General features: G+C 35.1%; 3 protein-coding genes across 6 annotated transcripts in view; 1 reads left to right on the top strand and 2 right to left on the bottom strand.

Moving 5' to 3' along the window:
- LOC110029976 (10 kDa chaperonin, mitochondrial-like) overlaps nucleotides 1-12,253 on the top strand; it is a 31,179-nt gene extending 18,926 nt beyond the window's left edge. The window contains exons 3-4 of one of the 4 annotated variants that reach the window (XM_020732493.1): nucleotides 384-471; nucleotides 12,047-12,253. In XM_020732493.1, the coding sequence (XP_020588152.1) occupies nucleotides 384-471; nucleotides 12,047-12,064 (106 nt within the window). In that variant the 3' untranslated portion in view covers nucleotides 12,065-12,253. Of the gene's footprint in view, nucleotides 1-237; nucleotides 326-383; nucleotides 472-839; nucleotides 1,025-12,046 lie in introns of those variants that run through there. The other 3 variants (XM_020732492.1, XM_020732495.1, XM_020732494.1) reach the window with 3 other exon arrangements.
- A 4,315-nt stretch (nucleotides 12,254-16,568) lies between these two features.
- On the bottom strand, nucleotides 16,569-17,060 carry LOC110029980. Its single transcript, XM_020732502.1, has one exon. The coding sequence runs from the start codon at nucleotides 17,058-17,060 to the stop codon at nucleotides 16,569-16,571; it is 492 nt and encodes a 163-aa protein (XP_020588161.1).
- A 2,483-nt stretch (nucleotides 17,061-19,543) lies between these two features.
- Nucleotides 19,544-19,921, bottom strand: LOC110029972 (agamous-like MADS-box protein AGL31). Its single transcript, XM_020732486.1, has one exon. It carries the CDS (start codon nucleotides 19,919-19,921, stop codon nucleotides 19,544-19,546), a length of 378 nt encoding a protein of 125 aa, XP_020588145.1.
- Nucleotides 19,922-20,664: the final 743 nt, after the last annotated feature.

Below are 20,664 nucleotides of genomic sequence, written 5' to 3'. Positions count from 1 at the left end.
TTTGTGAGAACTTGCTTGTAACTGCTTGCAACAAAACAATGCTTACAACAAACGGTTCATGCTTGTAACTTTGGTTATCAAAAGTTAGCTTCTAATTTACCTAACTTTTATTTTCATACATGTTTCATGCTTGTAAAAATTGAGATTAGGTGTTAGATATGTAACTGCATAAGAATTGAGTGGTTTGTATAATAAGTTTTCCTAACTTTTAGTTGCCACCCATAACCAAATATGCAGGATTTGTTTGTGCTCAGGCACATCGTCAGGAGCTCATTCAGGATTTGTTTAAAATTGAACAGGATCCACGGCGTGGAGTTGTTTGTGCTCTTCCATTTGACTCCTCTGTCATTTATTTCTTATTGACATACATAATACATTTTCAGGGAGCTTCTAATTTCTTTTAAAGGGGCAATAGGAGACAACCCAAAGCAACGAATACCAAGCTTCTTATACCTTGATGCAATACGCAAGGTATATGTTTTAATTATTTTTTTGGATAATTTACATATATATATATATATATAACTCACTTATATATTTATATATCCAACACCTAAATTACATTTTTTGCATACATATCATCTTACCTATGCATGAAAAGTTGCTTTTCACTTTTAGAAAGTTAAAAATGGTGGTATTTTTTTTTTAAATATGAAGTTTAGGTGCTAGATATGTAATTACATCGGGATAAGATGTATGTATGTAATTGTCCGTAATTTTTTTAGCTTTTTTTTGGGTTCTTTCTCTGCAATGTATCGTATCTATCAAATTCCCTTTATTTAAATTTCCTGTTATTGAATTTTTCTGTTCACTTGTGTTTTCCACTGATAATATTACAGGTGTGTGCTTCTTTGGAGGCTGATTATCAACCTCTTCTCACTTTTGTGTTTGTTCAAAAGCGTCACCACACCCGATTGTTCGCAAACAACCATAATGATCAGCATTCAGTTGATAAAAGTGGAAACATGCTTAACTCATTCTTCTGAAATGAGCAGACTGAAGGATTAAGGATGAAAGAATGTTGGGATTTCTAGAGTGAATTTTAGAGCATTTATGAAAACTAATTGAAATGTAAAACCATCTTTAATCCTTACATCTCTAAACAATATTTATTTTCTTGTTGTTTTTCAGTTCTTTATATAATATATATTTTGTTGTTTTAGAACATTTCAGTTCTTTATAAAATTGTTACATACATGATCTATATTGGAAAACAGTTTATTTAAAATATAAATTTTTTGTGTTAGACATGTAAAATTGCAAATACATAAGAATTAAGTGGTATGAGTAAAAATTTAGAGAATTTCGAACATTTCGAACATTCGAACATTTCGAACATTACGAACTCGAACGATTCGAACAATTCGAACAATTCGAACAAATCGAACAATTCGAACAATTCGAACAAAAACGACCCGAACACGAACAGACTTTCACGAACAATTTCGAACACGAGCCTATTTCAAACAAACTATATTTCAAACGAACCGAACACGAACATGAGCACTGTTCGTTCGTGTTCGGTTCGTTTACACCTTTAGCTGCAGCTTCTCCTCAAGGCCTCAGACTCTCCCTAGTCTTCTTTCCCCCTCATGAGAGGGATGGGGCTCTATTTATAGTGTTTTAGGTGCAATTAATGCAATAATATGAACCATTTTGATCGGACGGTTCGGAGAGCTTCCCTCCATCATACGACGTTTAATGGAAATTTGAGTGCCTTAATGATGTCAGAATTGAGTGATCTTGGGCTCGTTGGATTCGTCTTATCGAGCCGCTTGATTTGAGTATAAACTTGTCATATTTGACAGTCGTTTGATTTTTCAAATGTATTCATAAATTTTCTAACTGTGGTTTAATGACTTGATCTGGGCTTGATTTGACTTGAATTGAGCTAGTTTTCATATCATTAGATCTGTCTCATTGAACATGTCAGTTTGACTATAAATTTGCTGAAATTGGAGATATGGATGATATCAAGATTTGAATGTTTATTGCTTAAAATATCATCTCAAGATTCGTGTCATGTCTCGAGATTCGTGTTGGATGATGAAAATTTGTTGGTGGTGTATCAGTTGCCCCCTATTTTTGGGCGAGACCATTTTTATCGTCCGAAAATATCAATATCTGAAGTATTTATGTATAAGAATTTGTAAGAATTTGTATATCTTACTTAGTTAAGAAAAATTTTTATTCCTATATAAATAGAAAGCTGAACTAAGCTTAGTTGGTTAGTATCTTTTGCTTTATGGGGGAGAGGGGGGGTTCGAATCCCGCCTAAAACAGAATAAATAATATTTTATAAAAAAATGTGAAAAGATTAAGAAATTTGAAAGGGCAAAAGAGAAGGAATAAAAATAGAAAAGATATTTTTTTTTGGGAATATGAAAATTTTTTTTTATTATTATTTATGAGCATTTAATACTTGTACTTCTTTTTAAATTTCTATATTAATGTGCATTTATTGGCCAAAACTATTTTTGAGCCTATAAATAGGGGCCTGAAAGAGAGGGTGGAGGTGTGGCGGTGCGGCGGGGCAACCCCGGGGCAGCCCGTTGTGGCGCCGCTGTTGGGCAACCATTTGCGGCAGTGTGACGCGGCGGAGCGGCGTGGCAACCCGTTGCGACGGTGCGACACTGCAGGGCAGCACGACGCAGCGGTGTGTTGCGGCGACGCGATACTACGGGGCAACGTGTTGCAGTGACGTGCTGCGATGGGGCGACGCGTTGTAGCTTCGTGTTGCGTCGCAGCGAAGCGTTGCAGCGACGTGTTGCGATTGATGACACGTGGCAACGACGTGTTGTGCTTCGGTGATGCATTGCGACGATATGTCGCAACGTGGCGATGCATTGCGACGATATGTCGCAACGTGGCGATGCATTGCGGCAGTGCGTCACGGCGACACGAGACTGCCTGACGACGCGTTGCAGTAGTGCGTTGTGATGATGTGACGCGTTACGGCGATGCGTCCCAGCGTGATGATGCGTTGGGGCGACTAGTTGCAGCGCAACGACGTGTTGTGGCAGTGTGTCGCAGCGGCGTGCTCAGTGAAGTATCGCAGTGGCTTGATGCGTTGGATGTCCAATGTTATGTAAGAAGGTTACCATGGGAATAAATTGCCAGCGACCTTTTACTTGGCTAAGGTTATGCATCAGAGTATTACTCAGTGATGTTTAACATGTATGGGAGGATCCCACGAAAGTCCACCGAGGACTTATTAACCCATTCAAGGTTGTTTGCAGAAAGATTGTTTGTTGGGGCATTGCTCACTTATGAATCTGTGTGGAAGGGATCAGATGTAGCCCACCAAGAACTATTAACCTATCCAGGGTTATTTATCGAAGTAAAAACTCGGAGATGTTAACCCATTTGGAAGAGGTTAGATCAAATTCCCCTGGGATCGGTCGTGCTCTGACTAAGATACAACCAGAGTTGTGTATTTCTTGGGCCAAAAACATAAAATGACTCGTGAATGAGCCGTTACACTTTCTAAAGATATACATTTTTTTTTTGTAGATTAAAACAAGTAAATACTATTTAATAAGTCTGAGATACATTGACATTGTATGCAATATGACATAGATGATATAACTGAAGTGCTACTGGTAGTATTTCCAAAAATTCTCGGCATTTTAAGTTCGGGGCAAGATTTTTTCATCTGTGTCTTTGAGCTTGAAAGTTTCAGGCTTGATCATGGCAACCACGATGTATGAGCCTTCCCAGAGAGGGGATAATTTGTTGCGTTGGGGACCATGACCAGCGGCTTCGATACTACGTAAAACCAAGTCACCAATGGAGATAGGTCGAGGCTTTACTCTTCGGTTGAAGTGACCAGCAATTCTTTGGCGGTAGGACGCAGCTCTGAGTTGGGCCACATCGCGTATTTCTGGGAGAATATCCAACTGTTGTCGGAGCTTTTCTTCATTGCTATCCGAGTCGAAAGTCTTGCTCGGGGGTTTGGAACTCCGATATCAACGGGGATGATAGCCTCGGTGCCAAAACACAAGTTATATGGAGTTTCCCCAGTACATAACACTAATTTCGTTAATATCACATCAAATTTAGCGCTATTACCACTTTTTAAAAATGAAATACACTTTTTTCATGCATGATTATAAAGCATCAAAGTGCTATGTATGTAAATATGAAAGTATGTCACATCAAATTTAGCGCTATTACCACTTTTTAAAAATGAAATACACTTTTTTCATGCATGATTATAAAGCATCAAAGTGCTATGTATGTAAATATGAAAGTATGGGTGCGAGATATGTAAATACATAAGAATTGTGTGGTATTTATGTAAATTTCCCTGATTTTTTTTACCACTCGAACAAATAATCATAATCGAAAAAACCTTTAAATTGAAAGAGTGATTTCATAAATCAAACCGAATCAACCAAATATGCTCGGTTGGTTTAGTTTTTGTGTGTAAACTAAATAGTGCTACCCCTACAAAGAAGTAACATTTGCATTTTTTACTAATAATAATAAGCACAAACAAATTTTTAAAATCATTGATAGATGGCATTTTCAACTCCGTCGGCTTTTGTAGGTGGTTGCCAATTTCCTAAAATCTCAATAGTTTTGGTATGCCTAATATTGCAAAGGATAGGTAGATGAAGGTTTGTAAGTGTGCAAATGAATATTTGTTAAGATGTTAAGAATGAGTTGAATGTGCACATTAAATTTGTAAGATAAATGACTAATTTGGCATCAGCTAATATAGTTTCTAAAAATAATTTATAATTAGTATAAAAAATATTTTGAAATTTAAATAATAATGAATTATATGTCCCCAAGCTTATTTGTGGCTAGCATGTGGTCAAGTAGCTTTATATTTGCTGTTTTTACCATCAAATTGCATACCTTTAACTTAAACTTTATCAAGATGTAAAGGTAATTCAAGGTTTTTTTTTTTATAATTGAGTAATTTTAATAATTTTTTGTAGCAACTTGATATAGCAAAAGAAGACGATGGATTATAGTCTCTTAAAGATGGGAAGATTTACATACATATTACTAAATTCTTATATATTTACATAACTAATACCTACACTTCAATTTTTACGTATATGCCACCTTACCCGTGCATCAAAATGTATTATTCACTTTGTAAAAGTTAAAGTTGAGGTATTTGTTATGTGATTCAAAAGAATTGGGTGGTATAATGTAAAAACTATAGTTTAGGTGTTAGATATGTAAATACATAGGAATGGGTGTTATGTATGTAAATGCCCCTTAAAGATTCGATGTGAAGTATATTAGGGTCTTGATTGGAAGATACAACTATCCTGATATTGTTAATTTTATTTATTTTAATAATCTTGATGCTAATGAGTGGTTAGTAGGAAAAGTAGATAATGTGTCGAATGAGGATTATGAATTAGTTATTGAAGAGGAAGATTTGATAGAGCATCATTATGACTTGTAGTGATGTTTTTGGAAGGAAATATAATATTTGAGATAATTTTTAAAGGAAAAAAAAAGAAGGATCTTCATTTAGGCTTATAACTCATTTACTTGAAGATAAACAAGATGAGTGATAAAGAAGATTTTGATTTAAGAGAGAGATTAGACAACTTTGGCTTGTGATTATGATGATGAATTTTAAGATAATTAGTTTTGTATTTTCTTAAAGAAGTGACTTATAAAAATTTTAATAATATTTTGAATTTGGAGTGGTTGATCACTTGAGTTTAAGCATCAACATTCAACATTAAAATAATGATTTATTTATAAATTTTGTTAATCGCATTATCATGATAGTTTATTTTCTAATCCAGTTGTCTTTCATGAATATTCGTTACTCTTATTTAAATTTTTTTTTTTGCTATCTTTAAAATAGTCCATGCTGTGTCTTGCATTATGGCACTTCTCTCTTAGGGTGTTTTTTTGCCGTTGTTAAGAATTATTGGCACCTCTCGATTCCATTTTATTGTTTATTGTAACTAATCGCCCAACTTACTACATCTAGTGCCCTTTCCCCACTATTTGTGGCTCAGGTCATTAAGAATCCTAAGTGGCTTCAAGCAAATGATAGAATAGTTGTGTTGCTCTTGTTGAAATGCACCTACTTCACCGCTAGCAAATACATCGTCCATTGCCAATATGTTATAACTCATGTATCCATTATTGTTTGTGTGATGAAAAAGTTAAAAGTCATTAACAGGTAACTACACTAGTGTCTGTGACTTCATCTATTAATAACACTTATGCAAGGACTCTTATAATTTATTTCTTTTGCATCATTTTCAATAAACAATATATATTTGTAAGAAATATTGCATGTAATTGTAAATGCTTTACTTAAACTATTGAAATCTAACAGAGGCATACAAATTATTCATAACAGTGTCAAGAATTATTTATATGAGAAAAATTATTATAAATTATTTGTGATTTGATCTTGTAATAATGATACTTAATTTCATGCTTATAAAAACCATGAACTATAGGCATCTCAATTAATTCATAATAGGTTTAAGAAAGAAAAGAAGTTTTACTCTAATTTTGAAATGAGATTACCTACTTGACTTAAGCTGACACGTGACTTAAAACTTTTGTCTTAGTATGGATTGATCATTATGCTTAAGTTCATCATCTCCCATGCTAATTAGATCTATATAAATTCACATAGATTAAGAATAATTCTTTAACATAACACTAAATCTTGTAAATCCTTTGCTTATTATACCAGTTTTTTTTCTATTTAGGTAGTCACATAGCCTATAACTTAGAATATTTACATATAAACTAGAATACCTTTTTTTCTTAAGTCTAGTTTCTCCTTGAATCTTTTCTAAATCAATATCATACATGTCAACATTGGATTATAGTTACTTTTATATTTCTTTCATAAAATACGACATACCTTTATTGTAATGAGTTTGAGCTATGCAATGAGAACACATATATTTATAGATGTTATTTAAACAACTAAGTACATTTATTTTGATTAGTCAAATGTTATCTCCTTATAATCCATCCCTCCATTTAACTTGTCAACAATTATTATACATTTACCATTAACCATCATACAAAGTTATTTAAACTCAAGCTAATTAATCTTATCTTTACTTATGACATAAATGCTAGTTAAAAATTATTAAATAAATCAAATTATGAAGTATAAAGTAAAGCAATTTAAGATATCATCAACTTTAATTCTCTTTTATGAAAAATTTTCAAATAATATATTTATGAATTATTTTCTCACTCAATATATTATGATCTTAGCACATGATATGATCATAATTTTTATAAAATTAACAAAAAATCCAAACCTTAATTCTGATAGATTTGCATGAGATTGTAAGATGAATCTTAATAAAGGAAAACTTGTAGTTGAATACCATCTCAAGCTCATCTGTGATTAGGAAGCTTAGGTTTATAATTTACCTTGACGTGAATGAGTTTTTTCCTCTATGTTGATTTAACTCTTCTTCCTTTGTAAGCCACACTAGATTCCTACCTCCTTTGCTTGAATTAAAACATTAAACGGAATAACTAATTCCCCCTCATTTGTTGCTGCATGTACTTGATATCGCAAGCTCAATAAATCTCATGTTTGATAGCTTGCATTTGATCCATTTCACTCACTGCTACTTTACGTGTCTCCACTCGAATTGATATTTTTGCACGCTCCACTCGGATTGATGCATTTGATTGCTTGATCACTCCATCTCTCACCATCATTTCCTGTCTACTTGCACCCACTAATCACACTCCACTCTTTTGTTATTGTTTTTCTCTCACTTGCACTTTTATTTTTCTTCCTCTGGCTGCCTCCCTCTTATTAGCTTGGTAAGCAGCGCTATGTAATTTATTGCATTTGTAAATTGGATAAATGTGCATGTGTTCATTTTACTAATAGCTCATTTTTTTAGCACTTTATAATGTTTTATATATTTCATTTTGTGTGATGTAATTTATTGAAGTACAACTTGATTAAATCTTTCACCATTAGATTATCTTTTTTTGTATATGTGCTTAATCATTTATTTTGAACACTTCATCATTTTGATTTAATCATCTCAATTAAATCTAATTTTTTTTTATAAAATTTAAGGGATTACTAATTTATAATTATTGTTTATGACTCAAATATATACTACTTTGGCTTTTCAAAATAATTAATTAGGATTTATGGCTATTATCATTATCAGTTGGGGCTGACGGAAAATCGTTTGATTACTATGGATCTTTGTGTTAAAAATTTAAAGAAGAGTGCAACGACAACCTTTTCATGTTCTGTAACTTATTCACCTAACTCATATACTCATATTGTTTTTAGGTAGTATCATGATAAAATATCATTATAATATGTGTATATTAATATTTGCTTAATTAAGTGCAACCAAAGCTAGCTAAGAAATGACATTTCGTTGAGTAAAAGGTCTGATGTGCATAATGTAGTGGCTGACTGACAAGTTTGAATTTTTATCTTATATGAACAAATCACTGCAAAATTATGCAATGGATTCCTTGATGCTTAAATCAATTATTCATTAGTGAGAATTACATTGGATGCCTACTACGTGTTCTTTTTTGTAGCTAACATAAATTGAACAAATTAAGTTAATGGTGCACCAAAATGAGGCGGGTGTTTATAACATTTTGTTTGGTGATTTGTACCATTAAGATAAACAAATGAGTGCGAACATTTAATATATGTTTGGCATGCTTACATATAAGACTTTTTTTATTGTTATATATGATTCAGATTAGGAATATCAGGTCAGGTTAATGCTTCTTATTAGTGTTTAACCAAGATTTGACCAGATTTGAACCTGCATGACTTTGACCCATTTATTACATGGTTCAAAAAGTTTCAACCAAAATGGACTCGCTTTCAACTCATCTGACTTGAACCTGATTTGAGTAACATGTTTAACATTCAGATTTGAGTAACATGTTTAGGTTCATGTAAGTATAGTATGTGACATACATAGCAAATTTAAATGCTGGCGGGTAAAGCATAGAAGTCATTCTAGATTAGGAATGCATTATTTAGGTCGTTTGGGTTAAATTCAGGTCAAATTTGCTTTTTTCGGTCAGCGCAAATCCAAGGGGTCATGTTTAGGTTAAATTCATATCTATTTGGAATTGTGTCAACTTACACCTAAAGCAACAGATAAATATATAAGAATTTTAGACCTAATTTTCACCTGAAAGCTTATCAAGTCAATATGAATTCAATTTTTTAAAGGCCATGTTCATGACAGATTGTCTTATTGGGTCATTTATTGTCACCTGTAATTCAAATAGGAGTGACCTGCATGAAATGTACATTTATATGAATTATTTTTAACAACAAGGCTATATTGACAAATAAAATATGTGATTATATCACACTGTTGAAACAATTCAAATTAGCCTGCCCAAACAAAAAATTATTGTGACTTCTACAAGAAAGTTAAAACTTTAAGAAATGCAAACTACTTGCACACTTTAATTTCTTCAAAATAAACATGATATAAACATGACTTATATTAGAATAGGGGGAAAAATAAACATTTTTTAACAAAAGAAAATGAACCAAAATCATTTTGTCAAATTCAGACTTAATATTGATGATAAAACGTTTTAATTGTAAAAATTCATTAAGATTAAGTATTAATTAACTGATATAAAATATATCTTCCTTACATCTTTTTTTCTTGCTACTACACAAGCTGCCTGCTTAATAATATAAAAACTGTTTGTTTTTATATTATGTTTTATGATCGATCTTCCTCAATGATCATGGACTATCACTATATATTTTCGGGATATGATGACTCCCACTTTCAACGCTTTTATCTGTCTCAATGCAATCCACAAAATTTGCTTACTCGCATGTAGATGCAAAATTTCTAACCTTTTGCACTATTCTCAGTATTAAACCATTTTTTGCAGCCTCCATTACCTATCGCTTACACACCTAAAATTGCTTACACCGTAAATAAATTGTTCTCAGTTCATGTACCAACATATTAATGGCCACTAGATTGTTGTTTAATGGCTTCTCTGCTATCTCTTCACGACTGAATCATGGCATTGTTGTTTATCACTACCTTTTCATTCTATCATGACCTCGTTGTGGATCAGGAAGGGTACAAATTGATGCTTTTTTGTGATAATGTTGGTGCTATGAAATTCCAATGCAGTTTCTCATTCATATATGTTTGGCTTCTCTGCTATCTCTTCAATGAATGAATCATGGAATTGTGGTTTATCACTGCTTGTTTAATCATATCATGACCTCGTTGTGGATCGCAAATGATATAAAATGAGGCTTTTAACTTGATTATGCTGGTGCTATGAAATTCCAATGCAGTTTTTCATTCATGTAGGTTTGGCTTCTCTGTTATTTCTTCACAACTGAATCCTGGCATTGTTGTTTATGACTACGTTTTCATTCTATCATGACCTACTTGTGGATTGGGAAGGGAAAAAAATGGTGCTTTTAATGTGATAATGTTGGCGCTGTGAAATTCCAATGCAGTTTTTCATTCATATATATTTGGCTTCTCTGCTATCTCTTCATGACCGAATGGATGCATTGTTGTTTATCACTACTTTTTCATTCTATTTCATTCTGGATTGGAGATGGTACTAAATTATGTAGCACCGACACTTCTAAAAATGTGTCGTAGCCTTGTCAGGCACGTATCAGACATCGATACTTTTCCTACGTGCCCCGAAACTTCTTCGGCACTACAAAATATATGTTAGAATATTTTTTTCAAGCGTGAACACGTTCGGGACACTTCTCAACACCACATCTGATGTGAGCTTAATACTATTTCAAGAAATGGGATGCGAGAATTAGAAAATTATAAATATATATACATCCTTAATTATACTTCATAGTCGAAACCGCTCCATCTCTCGTCATGTTAAATCTCCCTTTAACATTCGTCAAAATCATGCATCGAAGGTGCATCCAATATTCGTTTAGGTCGAGCATTAGTAATTCTCTCTTTGTAATTACAAAATTTTTTTTAAATTTGAGTCGATAAATTAGATTATAAGTTGAATGAATTTTTTTTAAACATATTATATATAATTTAAAAAACTAGTTTTCATATAATGAGGTTTTATAAATTAAATTTATGAAGTTAAATTTATTTTTGCATAATTTGTGTGGTGACATTTTTAATAAGGAATAATGAAAGAAAAATATTTTTTATATTAATAATTAATTAAATATAAAAAACATGTTCATGACGTGTCGTGTCTTATTTTTTTTCAATTATGTAGTGTCCCTATATTGTGTCGTGTCATTTCAGTGCCTGTGCTTCATAGGTACAAAATCGTGCTTTTAATGTGATAAGTTTGGTACTACGAAATTCCAGTTTAGTTTTTCATACATATATGAAACATATTTCCTTAAGACAATCACTTCATGAAAAATTATAAGTGTCATCCTCTTAGAGCTCCATCTTGAGAGCGCATGATAATGAAAATGCATAAACATAGATTGTAAGCGGTACCAGTAAGAAAGTTGGTCCATCTTCGATTGGAGTACATTGACCAACAATTTTAAAAGCAAATCTGGTGGTCCATTCTGAATTGCATGCATGAATTACCCTAAACCACATTGTATTAGTGCAGAATTCAAATTTAAATGTGATTAGGAAAGCATTTAGAGTCAAACAAGTAACGAGACATCTATAGACATAACACCATTCTTTTGTATTTGCATATCTAACATTTAAATTTTTATTTTTACATTTCAAATCCTCAAATCCTTAATATAACATAAAAAACACTACAATTATGATTTTTTTCAAAGTGATATGCACCCTTCATATATGAACGTGTTCTATAAATGCAAGTATCAACGTTTAGGTGTTCTTTATGTGAATCATTCATATGTAATATTATTGAAATGCTGTAGACCTTTATATATGTTGAAACTGAAGAGAAATTAGAACTATAGGTAAATGCTTTCATAATTGTGCAATGAATTTCTACAATTTTTTTTTTTCACATAAAACGCCTCCCAGAATTTATAAATTGCAGCATTTGATTGTTGCTGATGTTGTTGGGAATTGCTCAGGTTCCACCTGTACCGTGAAGATGACATCTTGGGTACGCTTCATGATTAAGAGGCGTTGCGGATTTCTATAATTTTGTTCAGGGTTGGCATCATGTAGTCATTTATATGATGTAAAACTACACAAACATTTACAACAAATTTGAAACTGTTACCATTTTCGCTGTGCATTGAAGTAAATTTTAAGAAAATCAGACCCTTTCGAGCAAATATTGCTTGCTTCCAACTGATGGCATAAACCGATCCTCATTGGCAGTGTTATTAATCTGAGAGCTCTTTCTCCTTTCTGGTTGAATCCTTTTAACATCATCTTGTCTGTTGCAAGCTTGCGACTACATGTTTTCTGTTTTGAGACAGTTTTAAATCCAGCTTTTCAAACTGAAAATTGTTAGATTTGATATAGTTGGTGATTTGATGTTATCTACTTTTAGTACTCGTGTGTTTTAGCCACGCATGAAACCTTTCAAGTAATTGTACAGTTTGAAATTAGAACAATCTGATTTGAAGAAAATATAATGTTATGATTGCATGAAAATATGCTGAGAATTTTAAAATTTGAATTGTAAAATGATGTTATGCTTTTGGGAATTTTAGTGATTAAGATGCTATTGAGCTTTTCAATATATATATATATATATATATCCTATATTTATTTATTTATTTATTTATTTGAAATGAATGTAATGTAGTTGAGATAGAATGTATTTGAAATATTTTACATTTATTTGATTAGATGTAAAAAAAATATAGGAGATTAATTGCCTTTGGTTTTAATTAAAATGAAATTAATATAAAATTTGAAAGCGACCGTAATAAGTGTTAGTTCGAGGTTGGATTTACATGTGGATTTAAAGTAAATCCATGGAATACATTTTCAACTCAGCTAAATCCTTCTGTCTGCGAAAACTCAAAAATTCCTTCCACGTAACGCAAATCCTGGATTTACTCAATCTGAACCGAAGGTGGACTTAAGGGGATTGCATGCTTAGACTATGTTAAATCCTGAAAGCATATGCCAAACACTAGTTAATGATTTAATTGGATTTAAGAGAAACAATACCAAACGTAAAATTTAGATTTAACTTAACTATATTTAATAAATTCAGATTTAAGGAATTTAGTAAAGCCTAGTTAAATCAAATCCAAGAGGCAGCTAAACAACCACAAAGTCACTGCTATATTCTCAGAAACAAAAAAATTAAATATAACCCCCAATTAAGAATGACATATGATGCGTGCTAGAAGATTCGCGGCAGTAGAATAATGGATTATCGTATTAGCATTGCGTGAGGATTCAACACACACTCATATGAAAATGAATCAAGCTGTGATAACACCAGAAGTTTTTACGTGGAAAACCTGTAAAGGGGAAATATCACGGGGTCTGACCCAGTTGCAAAAATCCACTATAATTTGATGGTTACAAATGCCCATTGTCCCACAGACGGGAAAAGGGTTACTAGCTTTCTAAGCTACAATGTCGGTTGATGACGTTTAGTCAGCGGTGGTTGACGAAAGTCAACGGAAGTTGACGAAAGTCAATGAAGACTTGCGATGGTCGACGAAGGTCATCGGTGGTTGTCGACAGTCAGTGGTGGTCGACGGCGATCAACGATGGCAATGATGATCTTGGACTTGAGCTCATTCTCAAAGCCTTAAGTTCTCTCTTAAGCCTCCGCCCCTTCATGTGAGGGGTGAGACTCTATTTATAGTGTTTTGAGTGTAATTAATGCAGGAATATGAAATATTTTGATCGGACGGTCCGGAGAGCTTCCTTTGATCAGATGACGTTTGATGAACATTTAAGTGTCTTAACGATGTCAAAATTGAACAATCTTGGGCTCGTTGGATTCGTCTTGTCGAGACGCTCGATTCGACGATGAACTCGCTAGATTCGACATCTGTTTGATCTTTTAAATGCCTCCGGAAATCCTCCAATACTGGTTTAATGATTTGATTCGGGCTTGATTTGACTCGGATTGGACTATAAGTTTCATTAGGTCCGTCTCATCTAGCCGATCAGTTTGACTATAAGTTTGCTGAAATCCGAGCTCTGGATGACTCTTAATCAAAGTTTGAATGTTTCTTGTTTAAAAATTGCATCGAGATTCGTGCTGGCTGATGAGAATTTGTTGGTGACGTATCGGTTGCCCCCTTATTTTCGGGCGAGAACATTTTTTTTTCGTCCGAAAATATTAAGAAGTAAATGAATAAATAATTTATTATTATTTATATTTTTGTAAGACATAAAGAATAAATAGTTTATAATTATTTGTGTGAATATAAGATTGTTGTTTATCCTTTACATGTAAGTAAATTGAGACTAGCTCAGTTGGTATGTGGTTTTTGTCGTTTGCAGGTGGCGTGGGGTTAAATCCCACCCAAAACATATATATTTATACATATATTTTGTTTGGTCTGTAAACCGGGCCGAGACCCGAAAGTCAAAAAGCTTGACCCGTGGGCCACACCGGGTAAGAGGCCACCCGTCTAATACCCGGAGTGAGCTGAATCCGGCCCGGACCGGCGGGAGCTGAACTGGACCGAATTCGAAGGAGCTGCGGGAGCTGAAGGGCCAAGCGGGATTCATTGGGCCGAATGCTGCGGGAGATGAAGGGTTGCCATTGGGCCGAATGCAATGCTGCGGGAGCAGAAACATTAAAAAATGAATGGTGGGTCAGCTAATGCACTAAATTGCAAGATTTAAATAAAAACAGATATTTAAATGTATTTATATTTTTTTAAATCACAGAATATGAAGAGTTTTTTATTAAACGAAGAGGTTTTTTATTAATTTACTGGTATTTTAATTTTAGTTATAAAGACATAATTTAAAAGGTAAAAAAACTGAAGGAATATGAAAGGAATTTTTTTTTTAATAAATTAACTGTTTTTTTATGACTCTAATTAATTTTATTATTAATATGAGAGGATTTTTTCAGCCTATAAATAGACAAAGGAGAGGAAAAAAAAGGTGGAGTCTCTGTCTTTGCCTAGAAGGTGATCTGGGATTTCCCCAAAAGAAGAAAGCCGTCCCCGTCCTGCGTATCAGACAAACAACGAGATCTTCTTTCTTGTTGCAGTGAAGAGTTGCGGCGAAGTGTTGCGACGAAACGTTGTGGCTAAATCTTACGGTGAAGTGTTGCGGCGAAGAGTTGCGGTGACATGTTGCGGCAAAATATTACGGCGAAACGGTGTGGCTAAGAGTTGCGCCGAAACGTTGAGGCGGAGCATCGCGGCAGGGTGTCGTGACGACGCTTTGCGGTGGGGCGTCGCGACCACGCGACACATTATGGTGGAGCTTCTCATATTCCGGAGGAGATTCTCGTGTTGCTCCGGCAAGTTCTGAAAGTGATTAAGCAATGATGTAGTTTTCTCGCCTCTCCATGAGGGGGAATTTTCATGCTTATGTGGTGGCGATATCTGGAGACCCCTTAATGATCATCATAAATACTAGAATTTTAGGAAGAAGATGCCAACTCTAATTGAAAATGAACTGATTTGTTATAGCCCTTGTTCATGTATATGTTGGTATTTGTAGCCTTTTTAATCATCTGATGTGACAATTGTAGATGATAACAATGTATTTTTTTGTTGCTTCCATGGTTGTTGTGGTTTCTTAATTGTGCAAAGTTCTTCTGAGGCTCATAGCCTTCTGAGGAATTTTTATGCACTTGTGTCTACTGAGGCTTATAGCCTTCTGAGGTCTTTGATGTACCTGTGTCTTCTGAGGCTTGTAGCTTTTTGAGGTCTTTGAGTGAGTGTACCTGTGCCTTCTGAGGCTTGTAGCCTTCTGAGGTCTTTGAGTGGAGACTTTGTCAACCACTTGCTCTCATGGAGTCTTTCTAGTGAGGACCCTGTCCACAACTAGCTTCCCATCAAGGCTTGCAGGCATGGTAGCTTCTCATTGAGTCTTTCCTCTTGGGCTTGATTTTTAGGAGTACCATATCTTCCCGTTGAGTCTTGCCTCTTGGGCTCGACTTTTAGGGGTATGGTAGCTTCTCATTGAGTCTTGCCTCTTGGGCTCGACTTTTAGGGGTATGGTAGCTTCTCATCCTCAAGGGGGCTTTCTACACAAAAATCTTTCGTGAGAAAATAAGAAAATTTCATTGAAATGATATTTTAAAGCAACATAAAAATTTTGCTAAAATAAAATTAAGAGTCTATAAGCCAGTCTTTTACTCAAATAATATGAGTTGGAGTTATACTTCTAATTCGATAACTCCAACAGTTCTCTTTTGGTTCCCCTCACATTGTTCTTGTAAGTAGCGACCTAGGTGACCTTGGCGTATTAGACGTTCAATTTCTTCCTTTAATTGAAAACATTTTTCTGTTGAATGTCCTTTTACAAAGTGGAAATGACAATATTGAGACTGGTCTCCACCATCTGAATTTCTAACGGCTTTGGTCACTTGACAATCTCTTCATCATTGATTGCCATTAAGATGTTAACACGTGCCGTGTTGAGTGGCGTGTATTCTTTTCTGATCGTTGCTCACGATTCCCTTGTGCCCTAAACTTTTTTTCATTGTGAGATTTGATTGGTATCCCCAGCATTATTCTTGCGCTTGCCCCCCGATCGCTCAAATTGTTCCTTGTGAGCAATGATGGCCTCATCTGCAGAGATTTGTGCCTCAACACGGTGAACAAGGTCAGCATAAGAATGAACCGTCTCCCTCATCAACGACGAGTGGAAAGGTCCTAGGCGGAGCCCCCAACAGAAGACTCCTCTTAGTAACTCTGGATCTACTTCCGGGATCTGTCGGGCTTCAGTAGAAAACCTGCGGAAGTAGTCTTTGAGTGACTCTCCTTCACTTTGACGAATTTCCGAGAGATGGGATGAATCCTTGATGATCCTTTGATTTGCGATGAACTGCTCCGCAAACAGTTTTGCAAGCTTGTTAAAGGTGTTTATAGTGTCCCCCGACAGAGAGTAGAACCAAGTTCGAGCTTGTCCTTTAAGAGTAGCCGGAAACACTTGACACAAAAGCGCATCAGAGGCACACTGAATGTGCATGATAGTTCGATAATGATCAATATCCTCTTAAGGGTCGGTTGTCCCTTCATATGTATCGATGCTCAAAAGCTTAAAGCCTGTTGGGATGGGGTGTTGGAGGACTGCATCCGCTAAGGGAGAAGAATCATAGATGTTACGGTAAGCGTAGAAGCGATCCTTTTTCTCTAAGGGGGACTCTTGCAGGACGAGGCTTCGTAGTTTATTGCGAATGACATTATCTGGAATGACAGGAAAATGTGGCGATGTCGGGTGAGCTGCACGAGATAGATGAGCGGAACTTGCTGTATCTAGGAGTTCCGCATCATGACCTGACAGGGGATGTGTTCCTTCTTGAGGAGGCGGGTTGGCATGAGTTCCTCCGAGCGGTATGTTTCTCGTACGTCATGAAGTTAACAGTAAATGAATTTCATCCAATGGTGTAGGCATCGACTATTGAGCCCTGCGTAGGAGCTGTAGGATCTCTAGTTAAGACTCCCCCATTCTACGCATTTGATCTTCTATTGAAGGACCCGAAACACATTCATTGGTGGGATAGCGTCTTCGAAGATGAAGAAGCATGCCACCCTTGGCTTCGTGACTGCTCCCTGGAACGATGGGCGTTGGAGCGGAATGCTCCATTGTCACGAACATTGTATCTGGTGGCTTTGTAGTAGACTGCGTAAGTACTTTAGTTGTGGGATTTGAACTTTCCCACAGAAGGCGCCAAACTGATGCGTACTAGAAAATTCACAGCGATAGAGTAATGGATTATCGTCTTAGCGTTGCGCGAGGATTCAACACACTCTCAAATGAAAATGAATCAAGCTGTGATAACACCAGAAGTTTTTACGTGGAAAACCCGTGAAGGGGAAAAATAACGAGGCCTGACCCAGTTGTAAAAATCCACTATAAATTGATGATTATAGATGCCCCTTGTCCCACAACGGGAAAAAGTTACTAGCTTTTCAAATTACAATGTCGTCTGACGACGTCTAGTCAACAGTGGTTGACGGAAGTCGGCGGTGTTTTACCGGAAGTTGGCGCAAACCAACAGGTCGGCGTCTGTCGGCGGTCGTTGTTGACGGTCAGTGGTGGTCGACGACGATCGATGATGGCGAGGATGATCTTGGACTTGAGCTCATTCTCAAAGCCTCAAGTTCTCTCTTAAGCCTCCTCCCCTTTATGTGAGGGGTGAGGTTTATTTATAGTGTTTTGAGTGCAATTAATGAAGGAATATAAACCATTTTGATCGGACGGTCCTGAGAGCTTCCTTTGATCAGATGATGTTTGATGGACATTTGAGTGTCTTAGCAATGTAGGAATTGAGCAATCTTGGGCTCGTTCGAGACGCTCGATTCGACAATGAACTCGCTAGATTCGACATCCTTTTGACCTTTCAAATGCCTTCGGAAATTCTTCAATAGTGGTTTAATGGTTTTATCCGGGTTTGATTTGATTCAAATTGGACTGACTTTCATATCATTAGGTTCGTCTCATCGAGCCGATTAGTTTGACTATAAGTTTACTGAAATCAGAGCTCCGGATGACTCTTACTCGAAGTTTGAATATTTCCTGTTTAAAAAATTACACTGAGATTCGTTCTGGCTGATGAAAATTTATTGGTGACGTATCAACATAGTTAAACGTTTTATGCCAAAAGAAACAAAGGATCAGAAAAATATCATATTAATCAATTTTATAATACTTTTGCATTTGTCTTGTGGACTTGAATGATTCTAAATTTGTAGCTATCTATTTTATGGAAAAGATTTGAAGATATATTAGTTCAAATTATTAAAATGATCTACAGCTTAGTTGAGTTGCTTTAAAATGTAGTTTTTAATGTCAAGTTGAAATTACACTCATGAATCAGATATTAAGATCATCAATCATATTGTTTTTTTCTCATACATTGAAATCACTTCAAGAGTTCTTTCCTGGGTGATCTAAAGTACACATTCTTGTTTCTTTATTCCATTATTATGCAAAAGATAATGAACGAAAAAAATTATTTCAATCAATTGCTTGAAAAAAAATTCTTGAAGACCTCGTAATTTCAATTGGATAACTCTAGCTTATGAATGGTTAGTAGAGATAGACAGTCATATAATGAGCTTCAATTTCAGAGCAGATACAAACCTTACATTTCAAAATTTAAATTGAAGTGTTAGAAGTCTTATGCTAATATTTTGTATCAATTTTTGAATCTCTCTTAACGGTAAAATGCTGATAAAAATTCATCAAATAATATGAACATCAAATCAAACATATACGAAATCTTCGTTTAAGAAAACTGAGAATGTGAGTAGACAATACATTTCCAAAACAGAGCTAAAACGAGAAGAGGACAAATTCTTCTCTCTAACAGAATATACAACAATGGATTTAGGAGAATATTGTTGCCTGTGGTGGAAGCCAGAGAACTTAGACCTCCATCACACTAGCCTTGGTATGTTTCTAATTGTGGCTCTTCTGATTCATTCTCTAACCACCTGCTCTCTCGGCTAGCAATCCATCTGCTGGAAGCCTGACATCTTCTTCTCACCGTACTCCAACATTCTTCTCTCAAGTTGGAGAAGCTCCTCACTCCCCATCCCCTGCAAAGGTACATCCCACCAGAAAGGCGGCTCATTTACCTCCACCGCATCATAAATTTCACATCTTTTCTCCAAGCCGAGGAGGGAATCCATGGCGGCGACGTCCGAGACGAAGGCCTTACCGGCATAGGAGAAGACAAGCGCTCCAATTTGAGCCCCGCTCAGGATCGAAAGCTCTCTCGCCTTTTTGAATAGACCCGAGCGGCGTTTGCTGAAGCACACAAGCCGCGACTGTTTGCTTTCTATCAGCTTCAGTTCGGTCTTCTTCCGCCCTCCGCCAGCCATTGTTATCGATGATGAAGCAGCCGAGGAAGAAAGACAGAGGAAATGTATAATTTTGAATCCCAACCTATTTTCACTTGACTTTTATAGCACAAGTAGAAGAAGCGCAATTTTTGAATCTCTCTCAACGGTAACATCTCTTACAACGGTTTAGAAGTTTAAATTCTAAATTCAAATTTTTATTGCTAATTTTCGTAATAATTGTATATTATTTAGTTAAAATCTGGAAAAAATAATTCACGCAAATTTTAATTTATATAGGGTGAAAATAATTCAATTAGAAAATATTTTATGGTCAAATGTCTCATTTAGACGAAGTATATGGCAATTAAGATTTTTAATATTCATTTTATTTTTATATTTATAAATTATCTGCAATATATTGTAACATAAAAATTAAATATTAGATTTCCTTTTTAAAAAAACTTGTTCTCTCTCAAAAGAATTCTACACACACTCACACTCTTCTGGAATCCCTCCGATGAAACATGTTGAATGCGGCGAGCGTTCTCCACAAATTCCTAACTCTGATCTTTCTCCACAGGGATTTAGAACACTCTACAATGATCAGATATCCCCAAATAGTTCGATCAATGCATATTTATCAATTTCTTCGTGAAACGACATATATTGAGATGCTAAAACGTAATCTCACACCTATGGTTGTTTGAGCGCTCATATTTAGGGGTGTAAACGAGCTAAGCACGAGCGAGTTCAGCCTAAGCTTATGTTCGGATCGTTTATAT

The sequence above is a fragment of the Phalaenopsis equestris genome, unplaced genomic scaffold, assembly GCF_001263595.1.
Source record: "Phalaenopsis equestris unplaced genomic scaffold, ASM126359v1 Scaffold000618, whole genome shotgun sequence".
Lineage (NCBI taxonomy): Eukaryota > Viridiplantae > Streptophyta > Magnoliopsida > Asparagales > Orchidaceae > Phalaenopsis > Phalaenopsis equestris.
Note: the sequence above shows the minus strand (reverse complement) of the source record. Positions and strands in the feature narration are given on the sequence as shown.